The sequence below is a fragment of the Camelus bactrianus genome, chromosome 10 (assembly GCF_048773025.1).
Source record: "Camelus bactrianus isolate YW-2024 breed Bactrian camel chromosome 10, ASM4877302v1, whole genome shotgun sequence".
In the NCBI taxonomy this organism is placed as follows: Eukaryota; Metazoa; Chordata; class Mammalia; order Artiodactyla; family Camelidae; genus Camelus; species Camelus bactrianus.
In genome coordinates, this window is record NC_133548.1 from 39,166,991 (window position 1) to 39,185,903 (window position 18,913).

The 18,913-nt window shown below is 34.9% G+C and overlaps 1 protein-coding gene across 4 annotated transcripts in view; it reads left to right on the forward strand.

The window, feature by feature from the left end:
* BTBD10 (BTB domain containing 10) overlaps window positions 1-18,913 on the forward strand; it is a 67,331-nt gene that overhangs the window by 43,939 nt on the left and 4,479 nt on the right. For 2 of the 4 annotated variants that reach the window (XM_074372367.1, XM_074372366.1), the window contains 6 exons: window positions 2,890-3,086; window positions 8,151-8,436; window positions 10,737-10,839; window positions 12,490-12,610; window positions 16,337-16,534; window positions 18,295-18,399. In XM_074372367.1, the coding sequence (XP_074228468.1) occupies window positions 2,933-3,086; window positions 8,151-8,436; window positions 10,737-10,839; window positions 12,490-12,610; window positions 16,337-16,534; window positions 18,295-18,399 (967 nt within the window). In that variant the 5' untranslated portion in view covers window positions 2,890-2,932. The remainder of the gene's footprint in view (window positions 1-2,889; window positions 3,087-8,150; window positions 8,437-10,736; window positions 10,840-12,489; window positions 12,611-16,336; window positions 16,535-18,294; window positions 18,400-18,913) is intronic. The other 2 variants (XM_010964843.3, XM_010964842.3) reach the window with 1 other exon arrangement.

Sequence of the window (18,913 nt, forward strand, 5' to 3'; positions counted from 1 at the left end):
GGTGCTCAAGCTCAGCACTCTAGGAATAGACTCTCTGCAGATCTGTGAGGTTTTCTCTCTATTATGCTGTCCCCTTTCTGGTACTCTTTCCTGAAAATTAGCTATCTGTTGTCCCCAGCCTCTCAACTCCATATTCTTAACTCAGAGTCCACGAACTTCTGCATGGCTTTTGCTTCCCTGTGTTTTACTCTAGAAACTTAATTAGAGACAGTTGTTGACCTTGTATTATTTGTTTTCCATATTTCAGGGATTACTCTCTATTCCTAATGTACTTTGTCTTACAAACCATTGTTTCATGTACTTATTTATTTTTGGGGGTTGTTTTGGACAGGAAAGTAAATTCAGTCCTTGCTTCTCTGTCTTGGCTAAAAGCATATGTTGGGGCTAATATACTCTAGCTTCTTACCTGTTCTCAATTCATATATCTCAGACTCTTTTAGAGGCAACATGATGCAGAGTTATCCCCTCTGAACTTGCTTGTCCTCATTTTCTTTTGCACGTATCAATTATTTTTGCCCTTAGAGTGCTTTTCTGATCTAAAATTACTTAATTAAGTAGAGTAGGACATAATTAGTCTTCTATGACATATAATTTTGAAGGTCTTCCATTCCACATTACATTGGGGAATGAAAAGAAAGGATGGGAGTGTATTATGACACCTTTTGTATTTATTTAAAATCTAAACAGTTTAGAAATGAAGCCAGTATTTCAGCAGAACACATAGCAATATTTAATCTTTCAGCTTCAGAGATGCTTGGTGGAAAAGCTTTTCCAGTTAATCAGTCTTCTTGGCCCATACTCAGATTGAGCATTCATGCTGCATTTGCCTTAGTCATAGTTGTGTTTGTACCTTGTTCATTAAATTGTCAGTTAGAGTCATATTTAAGAAAATGTGTTTATTTGCACATTTAAATCTTACCAGCTAGAATATGAGGAGTTGTTTTTTTTTTTTTTTTTAATATATAATCCTTTTTCTTTTAGTATGGATTACTTTCTTTTCCCTCTTTTAGGACAGAAATTCCACTGTTTCTGCTCCAAAGTTTTTAACATAAATACTGTAGGATCTTTTGATTTGTTCTATTTGAAGGAAAAAAAAATTGTTCCAAGGATGCTATCCTACCCTGATCTTTTTCAGTAGGAAGGAGGTGGGAATAGTTTTTTTCTCCCTGTAGGTGTATGAGAGACAAATTGATAAAAGCTGACAGGTTGCCTTTTTTTCCCTGAAAGTCACCCTAGAAGGGTAAATACAAAGTCAGCCTTATCTTTTGTCTGTTTAATCTGCTATAATGAGATGATAACGATTTTCATAATGAAAGAAACCACTAAAATAACAAAACACAGTATTATAGTTAATAAGTAAACAGAGAAGATGAATCCTGAAGCGCTGCAGGATTTAAAACTGTATGATCAAGATTGAAACTTAACTAGTGTGGTTTTGTTGAAGGGAAGCAGGGTAACATTGTGGAGGGAGCACTGGGATGAATCAGAAGGCTTCGGTTATTAGCATTTCCACTAAATACTATGTGACTTTCATCAAGTCTTGTAATTTTGAATTTTAATATCCTCACTTGTAGTAACTAGATAAACTAACTTTAATGGATGATTTTATTGTGCCAGGTACCTTGCTGGTCAACTTACTTAAACTTCATTTTATCCTCATGTTAACCTCAGAAAGTAAGTAGACTCTACATTTTACAGATGAGGAAACTAAGGAACATTCAACATGTTGAGCAATTAAGTATTAAAGACCAACTTGATTCTAAGTATTTATTACTCCAGGGTCATGGAGTTCCTACTATTCCTATTTCTCTGTTTCTAAAAGATACTTTAATATTTTTCATTTGTGAATCTTGTTATATGCTAAGATGGTAAATTTTTACCTGTCTTAAATTAGGTTCTCTCATTTTTGTTCCTGTCAGTTTTCCTACCTGTGATGTATTACTGATTATTAAAATCTTATCTGTTAGCAAACCTCGTTCACCAGTGATTTATAGTGATGTCTTCTTGTGAGATCTTAAAGCGTTTGTTGTGTCACTCATTTTTTAGTTATATATTTGAGACACATTTAGTCATTTTATATTTGAAATTTGGGATAACTCTTGAAGTGCTTAAATTTCTCCATGTCCATGTAGTACTGCTACACTTAAATCATAAGCTCCTTGAGGGAGCGGATTCTCTCCTGGCATGTAGCACAGTGTTGTACAGACATAATTTAATAAATAACTGTGTGAATGAATGCTGTCAACTAGACCATTTTAATCATCATTCTCAGTTATTTACTTCTCATGGGCAAATTTACTCTATGTAAGATGTTTTCAAATTTTAAATTCTGTGATTCTGTACAGTCAGTGCTGTTAGCTTTTTAGAAAATTGCTTTTCAAATATTTTGAGGAGAGTTCAGAAATTAGAATGAGTTGGTTGGAGTTATCATGTAGACATTTTATTTGACAGGGAGACCAGTTACTTTGCCCCATACCTCAGTTTTTAAAGGTAAAAACTTTCCCTCTCTTTTTCCCTCTCAATGAAAGAAATCAAGAGAACATTTGAGTAATATTTAAGAGGTCTGGGTGGTCTCCACTGCTACTACTAACACTACCTCTTTTTCTGCTACTACTATAAACTCAAAGGTCGGTTAACCTTCCTGGGCTTTGGCCTTCTCATCCTTAAAAAAAAACTGAATTGGATTGTGTGATCTTCAAAGACATAGTGTTCCAGATTTTATAAAATTTGCAAGTTTAAGGTAAATTAAGTTTCAGAATTGTAAAGTAGCATTTGATTCTTGCAGTTCAATATACTAGTAGTTTTATGTTAATTGTTTTTTTTTTTTCGTTAAGCATCTGTGATCTGACTTTCTACTTTTATGGTTAATTTTCTTTTCTATTTTATCAGTACTCCCTCACGTGTTTCTAAAGGAGTTGTCGACCACACCAAAATGAGTCTACATGGTGCTAGTGGGGGACACGAGAGATCAAGAGATAGACGAAGGTCAAGTGACAGATCACGAGATTCATCTCACGAAAGAACAGAATCTCAACTCACTCCTTGTATTAGAAATGTTACTTCTCCAACACGACAGCACCATGTCGGTATGTAAAATCAACTAAGCTTCCCAACAGTTTTTAAAAGCATGCATTTACTTTTTTAAAGTAGTAATGATAATTGTGCCTAATACTTAAGAGTAAAATTAACTTCTTAACTTCTTTCTTCTGTTCAGTTGTTTCTGTTTTAGCTTAACTTCGTTCTTGCTGTGAAGAAACAACTCATTAAATGAAGCTTAAAAGTGAAAATTTTTAAAGTCTCAAATAGTCTTATGAAAAGAGTAGTTTGAAAAGCCTTTTAAAACTGTAAAATGTAGATTTAAATTTTTTTTCAAGTTGATCTTTATCTTGTGAAATATATATCAGTGCTTTATTTTAAAATAGTTTGAAGTAAATTATTGATAAGAATTCTTGGTTAATCATGCTAAAAAGGAAGTGAAAGTTAAAGTTAGAATAACCATCATGGAGTAATTTATCTTAATTTTTGACAATATTTTAAATTTAATTTAAAAAAAGAGGAAAAGGAAGGTGTGAAGTAGATTTCTTTTCTTTTCTTTAAAAAAAATTTTTTTAATATGTTTTAAAAAAGCAGTTTCAGGTTCACAACAGAATTGAGCAGAAAATACAGAGTTCCCACATAGCCCTCCCCAGCCACACATATATACTCCTGCTACCCTCAACGTCCCTCATCAGTGTGGCATACTTGGTACAATTGATGAACCAACGTGGTCCCATTATTATCAACCAAAGCCCATAGTTTACATTAGGGTTCACTCTTGATATTGTACATTCTATGGGTTTTGACAAATGCATAATGACATGCAGCCACTATAGTACAACATAGAATAATTTCATTGCACTAAAAATCCCTGTGCTCCATCTATTTATTCCTCCCTCCCTCCCTTTCCCCAGACTCCTGGAAACCATGATCTTTTTATTGTTTCTGTAGCTTTGCCTTTTACAGAATGTCATTTGGTTGGAATTGTACAGTTTGTAGTCTTTTCAGACTGGGTTCTTTCATTTAGTAATATGTCTTTTTAAGTTTCTTCTATGTCTTTCATGGCTTGATCTTTTTTTTTTTTTTTTTTTACTGCACACGTATTTTAAAATTTACATATATGTACTGTTCATTGTTTCTAAGAACATTTAGAGCTTTAGCTTTTTAAACTTACATAGTTATCAAAGGAATAAAGCCAACCACAAAATAAGAATTAACTCAGAAGGATACATTCACCCTGCTATTAACAGCAACATTATTTATAATTGCCAAGATATGGAAGCATCCTAAGTGCATATCAATAGTTGAAAAAATAATGGAGATGAAGTATGTGTGTGTGTGTGTGTGTGTGTGTGTGTGTGTGTGTGTGTGTGTGTGTGTGTAATGGAATACAACTCACCCATTAAAAAGAAGGATATTTGCCATTTGTGATCCTTAATTTACTTTTTTTTTTCACTTCAAAAACCAGAATTTTATAAGTGGCAGAGACATTCCCATGACATCAAAAACAGCAAAATACCTTAAAATAAACTTAACCAAGGAGGTTACCTATACTCTGAAAACCAAAATGACACAAAGAAATGGAAAGATTTCTTGTGCTCTTAGATTGGAAGAATCAACACAATCAAAATGGCCACACTACCCAAAGCAATCCACAGATCCAATGCAACCCCCATCAAAATACTCGCAACATTCCTCACAGAACTAGAACAAACAATTCCAAAATTTATAAGGAACCACAAAAGACCCTGAACAGCCAAATCAATCTTTTGTAGGTCTCTTGTTTTTTCTCTTTCGTCTTTTTGTTCTCTTTTCTTATGATTTGATGACTAGAGAAGGTACTTTAACATTTGTTGTAAAGCTGGTTTGGTGGTGTTGAAATCTTTTAGCTTTTGTTTATCTGTGAAGCTTTTGATTTCTCCATCAAATCTGAACAAGAGCCTTGCTGGATAGAGTATTCTTGGTTGTAAGTTTCCCTCTTACATCACTTTAAAAATATCATGCCACTCCCTTCTGGCATAGAGAGTTTCTGCTGAAAAATCAGCTGTTAACCTCATGGGAGTTCCCTTGTATGTTATTCATTATTTTTCTCTTGCTAATTTTAATATTTTCTTCTTATCCTTAATTGTCAATTTGATGACTGTGTGCCTTGGTGTGTTCCTCTTTGGGTTGATTCTGTGTGGTACTCTCTGCACTTCCAGGACTTGGGTGACTGTTCCCTTTCCCAAATTGGGGAAGTTTTCAGTGATTATCTCTCTCAAAATTTTCTCAGGTCCTTTTTCTCTCTCTTCTCTTTCTGGGACCCTTATAATGCGAATATTAGAGCACTTCATATTGTCCCAGAGTTCTCTTAAACTATCCTCATTCCTTTTTATTCTTTTTTCTCTTCTCTGTTCTGAAGTAGTGATTTCCACTAATCTGTCTTCTGGCTCACTGATCCGTTCCTCTGCCTCATTTAGTCTATTCCTGGTTCCTTCTAGTGTATTCATGTCAGTGATTTTATTCTTCAAGTTTGGGTATTCTTTATATTTTCCAACTCTTTGCTTAAAAACTTCACTCTGTGCATCTATACTCCTCGAGTTCTCTGAACATCTTTGCCATCATTACTTTAAAGTCTTTCTCAGATAAATTAACTATAACCTCATCACATTTCTTCTTCTGGGATTTTATCTTGTGCCTTGGCCTGGAACATATTCCTTTGCCACCTTGTATCGTCTATCTTTCTATGTGTTTGTGGATTCCTTCCACAGGCTTTGGGATTATTGTTTTCTTATTTCTACTATCTGTCCCTGGTGGATGAGGCTGGACTAGAAGCTTATGCAGGTTTCCTGGCTGGAGGAGCCAGTGCCTGCCCACTGCTGAGCGAAGCTTGGTCCTGGACCTCTGGTGGGTAGGGCCGTCTAGAGGCTTTGTGGCTCAGGAAGCCTGCTGATGGGTGGGGCTGTGTTCCCACCTTGTATGTTGTTTGGCCTGAGGCTTCTCTACAGGCTGTTGGGTAGGGCTAAGTTTTGGTGCTAATGATCCAATCAAGATACCACCCTCCAGGAAAGCTCGTGTAGCTTATCATTCCTGAAATGTCCACCACCAGCTTTTATGTCCCCTGAGTGAGCCGCAGCCGTCCCCCATGTCCCCAGGAGACCCTCAAAATCCAGCAGGCAGGTCTAGCTCAGGTTCCTATGAAATCATTGCCTCTGCCCTTGGACCTGGTGCATTTGAGTTTCCGTGTACATTTCCCACGTGAATGGAGTCTCTGTTTCCCCTAGTCCCGTGAAGATCCCAGAGCCAAGTCCCCCTAGCCTTCAAAACCAGATGTCCTGGGGTCTCCTTCTCTTCTCAATGCTGGGACCCAAGCTGGGGAGCCTGATGTGGGGCTTAGAGCACTCACTCCTGTGAGACAGCCTCTGTGACTTAAAAAATCTTCAGTTTGTGGGTCGCCCACCCGACAGGTATGGGGCCCAATTATATCACAAGCACGCCCCTCCTACCATCCTGCTGTGGTTCCCTCTGTATGTTTCCAGTTGCAGAAGATCTTTTCTGATAGGTTCCAGTCTCTTTTCAAAGGTTGTTTAGCCTTCAGTTGTGGTTTCGTTGTAGTCACAAGGAGAGGCGAGCTTGTGGTCCTACCACTCCGCCATCTTGGGTTTTTTTTTTCTTGACTTTTTCTTTTCTTCCTACTCATTTTCTTCCTACTCGTGCTTTTTCTTCCTTCCTACTCATTACCATAAATGAATGGTAGTACTCCAAGTAAATACGTTGTGTGACTGTAAAGCACCAGTCTGAAGTAGACGTATGTAAGCAATGTGAGCTTGCTGATTTTTATTTTCCTCTCAGAAGTGGCAGATTAAATACTTTGACTTACTATTTGAGATAGTTTTTGATTGCCTTTTATAAATCAAAATCAATTATATTAGGGTCTAATTATATAGAGGAATTTAAGGACCAATATCTAAGGTAGGTTCTTAAAGTCAGGCTAAACTGATAAGCCAAAAACCAACAGAAGTATAAATAAGAGTTGACAGTTTGTTGTATGCAAAGTTTAGTTTCTGGGAAGAGAATAGGAGATATGAGAAATTATTTTATTACTTAAAAAATTTTTGCTTTTGGGATGCTACCCGCATTGTAGAAATAGGCAGTAAAAGAGAGGTGTCAGAGTATCTCTGGAGATACAGCAAACCTAATTATATAACCAGTAAAGCTGTACAGAGTGTTCTAAGCAGCCTGAGTCATGGAGGAATTTGGCAAAAGCTGATGAAACTGATGAGTTGGAGGTGCATTTTTAGGTCACCTTTAAAGTTTAGTAATCTAGCCTCTAAAGGAAACTTATCACAAAGTCAGTTTTAATTTCCCTTTGTAGAATATTGGAACAGCTTAAGAAAATTTTCTGAATTTTAATAACATTTCCTATTAAAATTATAGATAATCATTACATGATCCTATAAAATGTATAGCAGTGCTTTATTCAACAAAATTGAGACTGAAAGGAAAGCAGTATATCATTAGCTATTAAAGCCACTTAAGTTGTTACACATTAAAAGTCATTTGAAGAAATAAATACTTCATGCTGTCTGTAGTGAAATTCTTTTCTTCCTTTGGGACCTTCCTTTTGTGAGATAAATTGTTGGTTTGGGGATTTCCTTATTAACCTAGTGAGAGTCCAAAGTTTGTATTTTGTTCTCAGAATAGATTAATACTTTCAGTATTTAGGCCAGTTAAAATTGGTATTCTTATTAATCTTTTACTAACTTTCAATGCTTACTTATTTGACTTGTGAGAATATTCTGTTCTGTGGGTTTCTATATATTTTTAAGTAGAGCAATAATATAAAATTTACCTTACTTTTGATCTTATTCTGGGTCAGTATTAATCAGTTATACATCTTTTTAGAAAAGTCTACAAAATTAATTATTTTAGAAACAGTTTGATGTTTTAGGTTTTATTCCTGGGAAATAAATTAATTTTCATGGTGTTCTGGGAAAATGTTATTTGAAATCCAAAAAGCAGAAGTCCTGTGATTTAAAACAACGTTTCTAAATCACAGTTTTTAAAAGATATATATTGATCTTTAACTTTTTAAAAGAAAATTTGTATAACTTTGTTTAACATCTCTATTTCAGAACGTGAAAAAGATCACAGTTCCTCTCGTCCAAGCAGTCCTCGCCCGCAAAAAACATCTCCAAATGGTTCCAGTAGCAGTGCTGGGAACAGCAGCAGAAACAGTAGTCAGTCAAGTTCAGATGGTAGCTGTAAGACATCTGGGGAAATGGTATTTGTGTATGAAAATGCAAAAGAAGGAGCTCGGAATGTAAGGACGTCAGAACGAGTGACGCTAATAGTGGATAACACTAGATTTGTTGTAGATCCATCCATTTTTACTGCACAGCCAAATACAATGTTGGGCAGGTTTGTATTGTTGTGCTTCTTTGTATTATTAATTATAAAGCACCTTTACATTATTTTTTCCATTTGAAGTTTTACAGTTACTCTCTGGTGGAATGTAGTGTTCATGCTGAGCTTTGGAGGTTAAGTAACTTGCTTAAGTTAATCCAACTAGAAAGTGGTAGAACTAGATCTTGAATTTGATTTTATTTCTAATGATCATTGCTGTACCAGTAGGAATAGCAAATATGTTAGTTAATGAAGACAGGATACTAAAAGATCTCTACAGGTTGAAAACATAGATTGTATCTAACAAGCAATGATAATATGTTTCCTTCACCTGGGGCTCCTAAATGCAACCTCCAAAGGCAGCAGATACAAGAATTGTTTAAAGAAAAAACTCCCAACAGTTTTGTTGGCTGAAAAGTCATCATGAGTTGTCAGTTTGATGTAGATAATTAAAGAAGTATTAATAAGAAGTAGTTAGTAGAATGAAGGAGAGACAATAGTTATCTTCTAATCCATGCTGGTCTAGAGTAATAGATTAATATAAAGTTTGTGGTTATCGGAACCACAATCTAGGAATGATGTAGGCAATATGGACTATAGTCATAGGAACTGCAGTCTAAGAATATAGACTTAATTTTTCAGTGTCCAAAATTCGTATCTTTTTAATTGTAAAATTAACATCTTTTTCTGTTTAATATAAAATGAAAGGAACATATAGATGAAATGGAAATTTACATGAAGTTAAAAAAAAAAGGAAAACTTGTGTTTTTTTTCTAGGTTGCATATGAGTATAACTATTTGGGATACTGCTGTGTGTGTATGATGTTTGTATCTCTGAATACAGAATAAATACTAGCATATGACACTGTATACATTTTGAGTAGATAAATGTTTCCTTTTAACATTGGCACTAGACTTTATGAGAAAAAATACTTGAACTCTATAGGCTTTTATGTATTATTAGCATAGGGGAAGATTATTGATGGAAAAACTCTTAGGAGGATAACTTGACATGGATAATACTTTATATTTTTACTTAAACTTTAAAGGAACACAGTTAAGAAGTAATAGACATTTGAAATTGTGCTTCAGCTGTTAGGGTACATTTTCTTTAAAAACAAAACAAAACCTAAAAGACTTTTTTTGTGTGTGATCCATATGGATCTGAAAAGATGACTTTCCACTTTTGTAAAAAGTTCAGGTATTTGAGCAAATTGCGTGACATTTGATTCCTGAAAGGCTTTCTTCTTCTTTTTTTCCCCCAAATCAGAGAAGGCTTCTTTTCATGTCAGTTGACAAAATCATATCTTTGGGGATGAAAATTAATATTCATGGAAACTGTAAAAAGCAGTTGACATTTTTGGGGAAACTGAAATAAAAAAGCTTTGTTCTTTATAAGTTCTGTGTTATAACAAAAGAGGAAGCCATTTAAATTGGGAAATTGTTGAACAGAAAACTTAAATCAGCCGTATTCACTTTAGGAATGGTGATATTGAATTCAGAGGTTCAACTTCCTTTCATCACAATTTAAAATTTTTCTTGGGGGTTATGCATTTAACTTTTTATTTTGAAGGACATATATTACAAATTGCCTCCTTTCTAAGTACTTGCTGTTATAGGGCCAGCAACATAACTTGAAAAAATAGAAATTCATTTGTATTTTCCTTATGTAAAAATTAATATTAAGAGCTTGTTACTTATTTAAATTTTTCATTCTGTTCTTAACTTCTTCATATCTTTCTACTCCAGCATTTGATTGCTTATTTTTTAGTTCTAGGATGCAAGTTTAAGAGTTTTGACCAAGATTTGTTACATTTATAGTTAAGATTGTAAAAAGTAAAATAACCTAACCTGCCTATACTGTTTTACTTTTTCCTAGTTTAGATTACTGTATGTGCTGCATTATGGCATTGTTTGCAATGAAGACAGCAGTTTTAAGGAAGAGGCCCAGATAACATAGTTTTCCTTTCCCCCTTTTTTCCCCCTCATAAGATTAGAGGAAGAATCACCTTTTCCCCTAGCCTGATTGATTCCCTACCCCCCCCCCCACCCAAGAAGAAAGGACTGGAAAGGTCTTAGCTTCTGAATTTTATTAATTGATTTTGTTTGCTTGTAGATAATTTACACTACTGTTCCCTCCCATAAAAAGGCAATACTTCATTTATTACATTTGCCAGAATAAATTTCTTGAACTAATTTAATGACATCATTTAATGTCAAAATTATAATTCCTTTTTACTTTCGTACATGAAATCGATCTTCTCTTTTGAAGCAAGTATCCTATTGATGTATTTCTCAATTATTTGCTACCATAGGATGTTTGGATCTGGCAGAGAACATAACTTTACACGTCCCAATGAGAAGGGAGAGTATGAGGTGGCAGAGGGGATTGGCTCTACTGTGTTTCGAGCTATTCTGGTGAGTGCTATTCCTTGTGTATTGACTGAATCAAATGACTCCTTTTGGTAGGTACTTGGATTAGAAGCAAAGTTTTAGTTAGATATCTCTATGGAGGTATCCAGGATATTTTGTAAAAATATGATTTAATTCATCTTTTTTGGTACATAAATATATGATATAAAAAAAGAATTTTATGACCTTTGCAAAGGTAAGATAGGAGATGATTCCTCTCTTAGGTCTGCCTAGGCAGTCCTTTCAAGGGTTTAACAATAACATTTCTGTAGTCGTATTACTCTACCCTCCTTAATTCTCTTAAATGCAATGTTGATTATTTTTTACTACTAAGAATGAATGTGGCTACTGGAATTCTAATGTTTTACTGCACATCACTAACAATATGGACACTTAAGAACATTTAAAAATCACCTCTAAAATGTATTTAGTATTTATGTTTTAAACCTTTTTTAAAAATGTTTAATCTTTCATTTTGAGTAATATTTGAATTAGTACTACAGTCCCTACTTGTCATTTTAAATCAGTGATAAAAGTTTGATTTATAGCATGTGACAGCTTATGCCACAGTGTGAAAATATGATTTTCTTAAATAGTTTTGTGGGACTAGGAGAGGGAGGATTCTGAGATGCAAGACAGGAAAAGTAGTTGATCTCAATCAGGTGGTTAGCACTCGGACAAGTACCAGAAGATGTCTTGCTTTCATTTATGTAGTAACTTTAGAAATTGTGTTACTGTGGCTCTGAACCTCAAGAAGCTTGAAGCAGATCTTAATTTTGGGGGAAGTGCTTTTTCAGCAGCCCATACTTCCACTTGACACCCCGTGGAGTTGACAAGAAAGAATTTTATGTCTGAGCAATGGAGTAACTTTGTAACTATGGGTCTAGCCCCTAACAACAATTTAAGTAGATTTTGGAAATAATTACCATTGATTGTTCTTAATTATATGGGGAACACCAAAGAACAGTATTTGGAAGAAGAATATCTAATTGTGTGTTCTGTCTGCATATATTTTAAATACATGGATATGACTTTGAAGTTCTTCATTAAAAATCTTAAGTTTTGCTCTGTTCTCTAGGTAACATTTAAGGTGACTTTAATTTTCTTAAAAAAAGAAAGTTTAGTGGGAATGGTATAGCTCAAGTGGTAGAGCACATGCTTAGCATACACAGGACCCTGGGTTCAATCCCCAGTACCTCCTCTAAAAATAAGTAAGTAAACCTAATTACCTCCTCCCCCCTAAATAAATAAATAAATAAATAAATAAATAAATAAATAAATAAAGTTTTTTAAAAAGTTAAGAAAATGTATGGTAGTTATGTAGATAACTTGTAGAGGGGGAAATACATAGGAATTAGCATGATATAGTAGAGAGAGAAGATATGCGTAATTAATGGAGAAACCCAGGTTCTAATCTTACCTCTGCTGTTAAGTAATTTTATGACTGGGTGAGTCAGTGGACTCATTTGGACATAAATTTGTCTTGTTTGGAAAATGAAAAAGTAGCTAGGTGAACTGAGGTCCCAATAACTAAATTCCACAGTTTGCAAATCTCAGAGCACCACTATTTTTGAAAATTTTACCAGTTCAATTTTAATAAGTTTTGGCTACCTCATACTCCAGATGTTTTATGCATTCTTTACTTTCTTTTTTTAGGACTATTATAAAACAGGAATAATCCGTTGTCCTGATGGCATATCTATTCCTGAACTGAGAGAAGCATGTGACTATCTTTGTATCTCTTTTGAATATAGTACTATTAAATGTAGAGATCTCAGTAAGTATGATGTTTTGTCTGTGAGTGGTCTGTAGAGTTACAGTATATTGGAATCAAAAGCCTGAAATAGTGCTGTTTACCTAGACTTCAAATATTTGTTTAATTGTAAAGCACTCTAATGCCATGAAGGTTGTTTATGGAAGTCCACAGAGATCTTTATAAGCTCTTAGTGCAATTTTCTAAAACTTTCTTTCAAATTTATTTTTTTAGATAGATTCTTCTAGATTTCCTCTTCAGTTGTTTCCTCTGTCATTTGTTGCCAGTCTTTATCTCCCAGCTTGAGAGCCCGGCTTTGGCCAATATCATACTTGGCTTCACTCTTCAGATCACATCAACCAAAAATTTATAATTTTTTTTTGTATTTACGATGTAATATAATATCCTGTGCCACTATGGAAGATACAAATAATTCTCAAGAACAGTATTTGTCACTAAATATCTTAAAATGAATACCAAATACCTAGCCCTCATTTATACAAAAGGTTAAATGACTTCATCCAAGAACTTACAACATAGTCTCAGAGCAGAGTCTAGAACTTTGCAAATCCTACCTCTTTAATATTTTTCTCTCATCCCTTCCCTAAGACCCTTCCCTAGCAACCATCCGTGTTTTCACTGTTATGTCATGTCTAAGAGGAAAAGGTGATTATATACATAGAAAAGTAAAAATGTGTATGAGAATTATCAAACGGTGACTTGGATTTTAAGTGGCTGGAAAAGTTAAGAAGGAGATGTCATTGTGGGCTAGTAGGATTGGGAAAGAGTTCAGAGGAGACATAGGTAGTAAAGAATACATAGAAATGACTTCTTAATCTTCTTTCATAGACCCTACCATATAGTGAAGGGACTCTGGTAGGTAGTAGCTCCCCAGATAGGCTATAATTTCCTCATTATTCACATTCCCTTTCCAGGCAAGGATTTGCTCGTTGATTGAATATGGGGTGGGAAAGAGAGAAGAGGACTTTAATTAGAAGTGTGGAGTTGCCATTAATTGAGATGGAGGAGACCTCATGGGGAGCAGAAATCTAAAAGCTTGATTTTGGATATGTTAAGTTTGAAATATCTATTAGACATCCAAGTGGAATTGCTGAGTGGGGCATTGGGCATACATGTCTAAAACTGAAGAGAAAGATGTGGGCCAGTTATTTATATGTAGGAGTTATAATTATATGGGTAGTACTCAAAGAAAAAATGTTTTAAGGACTGTACACATTGATCTGTAACCCCTCTTTTCACATAACAGGCTTAAGAACCAAGTTGAGGACTTTTATTCTAAGGATAGAATGGCATGGAAGGTTTAAACAAGAGACACCTATTAGATTTGGCTGCTGTGGGGAAAATGAATTACACAGGGGCAAAAGCAAATGATGGGAATATAATTAGAAAGTTTACAGTAGTTTGAGTGAGAGTTGATTTGGACTATGGTGGGGGAAATGAGGATGGAATGAGTTTTGGTTAACTATTGTTATGTAATAGTCCATTCCAAACTTAGTAGCATAAAATAATCTTTATTTTGTGTGTTGAGAATTCAGACAAGGTACAACAGATGTGTCTTATGTCTGCTTCATAATATGTGAGGCCTCATCTTGTGAAGGATTGAAGGACTGAGGTGACTCAGAAGGTTTAAGACTTCTTCATTCACTTGTGTGCACCTTAGACTAGGATGACTCAAAGGCTGGTTTCGGCTAGGACTGTCAGACAGAGTACCTACATATGACCTCTTCATGTGGCTTGGGCTTCTCCAAGCCTGGAGACTGGGTTCAGAGAGGAAGCATTTGGAGAGCAAGCATTCCCAAGACTGAGGCAGAACCATAAGTTACGTATCCCACACCTCTGCTGCACTCCCCTGGTTACAAGCAAGTTAGTACGACCAGGCTAGATTAAAGGAGAGAGGAATTGGACTTCTCCTGTGAGGAGATGTCAGGGTCACATTGCAGAAAAGCGTGTGACAAAGGAGATTTTGAAGCTATCTTTGGAAAATAGCATCTTCCAGGGAAAGAAATGACACAATTCAACTTGTATTTAAGAGGTGGACTTCATAGAGCTTGGGAATGATTGAATTGAGATGAAAGAGGAATCAAGGATTCATTCATTTATTCTACAAAAATTTAAGAGCCTGTCATATGACTAGCACTCTTCTGCGATGATTCTGAGAACTTGAGTAGATGGTGATGCGATTTATTGATTTGGAAAACACTGCAGAGAGAGACAGAAATGATTAAGTTCAGTTTTGGATATGTTGAGTTCGAGGTGCTTTTGAGGGGTCATCCTAGTGAAGATTTCCAGGAGGCAGTTGACTGTAGTGCATCTAGAATATAGAAGGCAGAATTAGTAGAATAAATTGGGAATTGTCAGCATAAGGTGAGAGAAGAAAAGAACTTAACATTTTTTTCCTGAAAAATACCGATATTTAATGAACAGCTAGAGGAGAAAGAGTTGACAAAGGTGACTGAAATAGAATGGCCAGAGAGGAGAAAGAACGCCAGGGATAATGGTATCAGATTCTTAGAGATGAGAATGTGTAAGGAGGGAGTGGTCCCTGTAAGAGATTCCATTGAGAGGTTAAATAAAATCGGGATCAAACGATGTTCATCGTCTTTAACAATTTAAAGGTCATTTTCAGACTCTATTGAGGGCAGTTTTGAGTAGTGAGTGTGGAAGTCAGATTGGAATTGGTTCAGAAGTTAGGGGAAAGAAAATGTGTTTATATATCTAGAAGTTTGGCTATAAAGGGAATTTAAATTTAAAAAATCCTAATGGAAACAGCCCTAGAGAAGCAGAGGGCTAAATAATAATAATACAGATTGTTATTTAATTATTTATTATGTTGTTAATAATTATTCTATAATTAGACAACATAGTGTAGGGAGAAGAAAGCTCTCCTTTGTAAGACTGTGGTTTTGAGTTTTGGTGTCCTTTTCTGACCCTCCTAGTAGTTTCTGAGGTGGTAGAGCCTTAGATAGGAGATAGGACATTGCTGTTGAAATAGGAGTAAAAAGAAAAATGATTAGGTCAATGTAGGTGAGGCTGTGTATTTGGGAAGTTAAAGTTGTTCATTATGTCTGGACTTAAGAAGGGTCAAGTGAAGTGTATCTTTCATTCCTCTCAATTCTAGGGTCACGTCAGCTATATAATTCCTGTACCGTGCTGTATTTTGTTTGGCCTTTTGCCACTGTTTTTCCAGTCGGTTGACTCAGTTCATCCTACCCTTCTTCCTACACTGAAATATTAATGTTGTTTGTAAATAATTTTCTGAGAAGGAAAACATGTGGAAGATGGAATATGGGAGCTATTTTATTTCATATAGATAATCTGAAAAAATATCCTTAGGATATACTTTAAGATATAACTGCATATATTGATGGAAGACAACATAATGTAGTGAAAAAAAAAAAAACCAACCCTGGACTAGGGATGGAGTAGGAGGAGGGCAGATTTAATTCTGATTTTGCAAATTAGTTTTATAACCTTTGGTAGATTGCTTCATGATGTGTAAAACAAAGGAGCTTGTGTTAGATGACTTTAATTGGCCCTTCTTGCTGTAAGATTATACAGTTCCATAAGAACTCCTCCTGAGAAAAGTTTTGTTGAATAAAGAATAACCATTATATTGTTTACAGGGTCCCAAAGTAGTTGCTGAACTAATCTGATGTTTTATTTGTCTGTTGTTTCTGCTCTTATCAGTCATCCAAAAAAAATCAAGATTTTTGGGGGGTTTCATTTCAGGTGCCCTAATGCATGAGTTATCAAATGATGGTGCTCGTAAACAGTTTGAATTTTATCTAGAAGAAATGATCCTGCCTCTCATGGTAGCTAGTGCCCAGAGTGGGGAACGTGAATGCCACATAGTGGTGCTTACAGATGATGATGTGGTTGATTGGGATGAAGAGTATCCACCACAGATGGGAGAAGAATATTCACAAAGTGAGTATTGTGGCGTATTTTCTCTCTTGAATCATCATAAATTCTCTAGCTTTTATAATATTGATCAAAGGACAATTTTTATAAAGAAAGTACCTTGAACCCTTACACCAGGAATCAGCAAACTAAGGCTTGTGGGCCAAATCCAGCCTTTTGCCCATTTTAATAAATTAAGTTATATGTATTGTCTATGGCTGCTTTTGTGCTACATTGGCAGAGTTGAGTAGTTGTAATGAAGACCGCGTGGCTAGCAAAGCCCAAAGCTATTTACTGTCTGGTCCTTTACAGAAAAAGTGCGCCCACCCCTGTCATGCACAGAAATGGCTTGCTCTTTGTTGAGTATTTGGATCTTGATGGTTTTTTCTTTGCGTTTAGAAGCACCCAAGAGAAGTAGATTCTGGAATAGTAGATAATAAAAAATAAGCTGATTTTTTTAGATGAAATTTTATTTGTATGTAACATGAGAAGCTTCAACTCATTGATTTCAAAGATGACTTTTAAGTTCTACGATATTCCTTTTTAAATATCATATGTGTTTCTGGAGGATACAATGACCTGAAAGCTTTATGGAACTATAGTTTAGATATTTCTGACCAAAACAGCACATCTTGAGCAGCAGTGACTAACTTTTTCTGTTGTGCTTCCAATCTTTGATTAAAAACCTTTTGATTTTTTTTTTGTTAGAAAATTTATTTTACATTATTTTTCTTGGTGGACCCAGTACAGTACTTTTGAATAGTTTCATAGATTGAGAAGAAGATAGAATTAAAAAAGGAGCTAGGTAAAATAGCCTAGCATCTTGTTTTATACTCCAGTCTTTGTTGAATCGGTAAGGGTTAGAGTTTTAAGTAAAAATTACAAGATTATAGAAATTAGTAGAACACCTTAATCTCTGATTTTTCAATTTTATTTACCCTTTTATAAAAATAAAAGCAGGCTCCAAGTGTTTTTTTTTTTTTAATACTTCTAAAGAAGATTTTCAAACGATTCTAACACAATTTTTGGTAGCATTTTTCAGTATTTACATTGAGATGTTTGTTTCCTTTGCATGATATATGTAAATGACTATTGTGATTCTTCTGTGGGCAGTTGTAGTAGTAGACATTTATGTTGCTATTTCCTCATTCCTAGGTTCTTTGACAATGGTTTTCTATAATACGTGGAATAAAATGTTGAACAAAACACAGGAAAAATGGAAAGTTACCAATATCAAAAGAAATACACTAAGTTTTTTTTCTGTTGAGAAAAAGGAATTAACAAACTTAGTATATGCATTTTAGTTTTTAGGAAGTTTGACTTCAAGAGAGTAGAACCAACCATAGAACACAAATGACATTATAGGTGATACAGGAATTATAACAGACCTGGTTTTTCCTTCTTAGTTGTTGAGCTTTTCATTTCAGTGTTTTTTGATTTGTTTCTTATCTTAAGCTTTGAAGTTTAAAAGGACTGAAACATTTTTACTTAATTTGTCTAAATATATTTCATTTTGTGCCAAGATGTTCCATCCTAAAGAAGATACATTTAAGGGGACAGAAATAGCCTCTTCAGCTTGATTTTCCTAAATGTGACATTATAACACCAAACATTATGAGATGCCAAAAAATCTTAATCATAATATATCAATAATCTTAAGGATGTAGTGATAATCACATATTTACCCCATGAGTAGCTTCTGTATACGTTTTTTCCTTTTATTGGCTCTTAAACCAGCATGTTTGGTTTGTGAGTGTGTTTTTCTTTTTTTGAAAAAACCTTTGCAGTTCACCTTTTAAGGGAGATAACTCCACCAGAAAGAGAGAAGGCGAGGAAGGTCCTTCAGTCTAACTCCCTGAAGTGCCCAGCACATTTGGAAGACTCAACATGTTGTCAGTGGAATGTCTGTCCTTTGCAAAGCCAGTTTGCTCTAAACAGACTAACCTAGGCAGAACATGCTCGAATCTGCCATTTTTAACATCAGTATTAAATGGGGCTGTTCGCCTGAAAACAGTTTGTGGGGTGGGTCTTTGCCTTTTGGGGGAATTATTAATAGTTGCTCAATCCATGAAATGTAAGATGTATCCATTTTGTACTTTCTGACAAGGTAGTTTTTTTTTTTTTTCTCTCCAGATGAGGTCTTGTAGGCATCAGAGTAAAGTTCTTTGCCTGCTTGAGAATGATATGTTTGATACCTTCTTTTGGTTTTCTTTATTTGAAGAAATTGGGGCAGATCCCATTGTAGTAAGTTTGTATATATCTTTCAGAAGGAGATTCTTCCTATGGATTGGGTTACCTGGTTGGTTATTAAAGCTTCTCTTGTTTCAACTTATGTAGACATTTGCTTATATATTAACTGTACTGAATTGTCCTGTCATGTGGCTAGTCATCCTTTGGCATCACTGC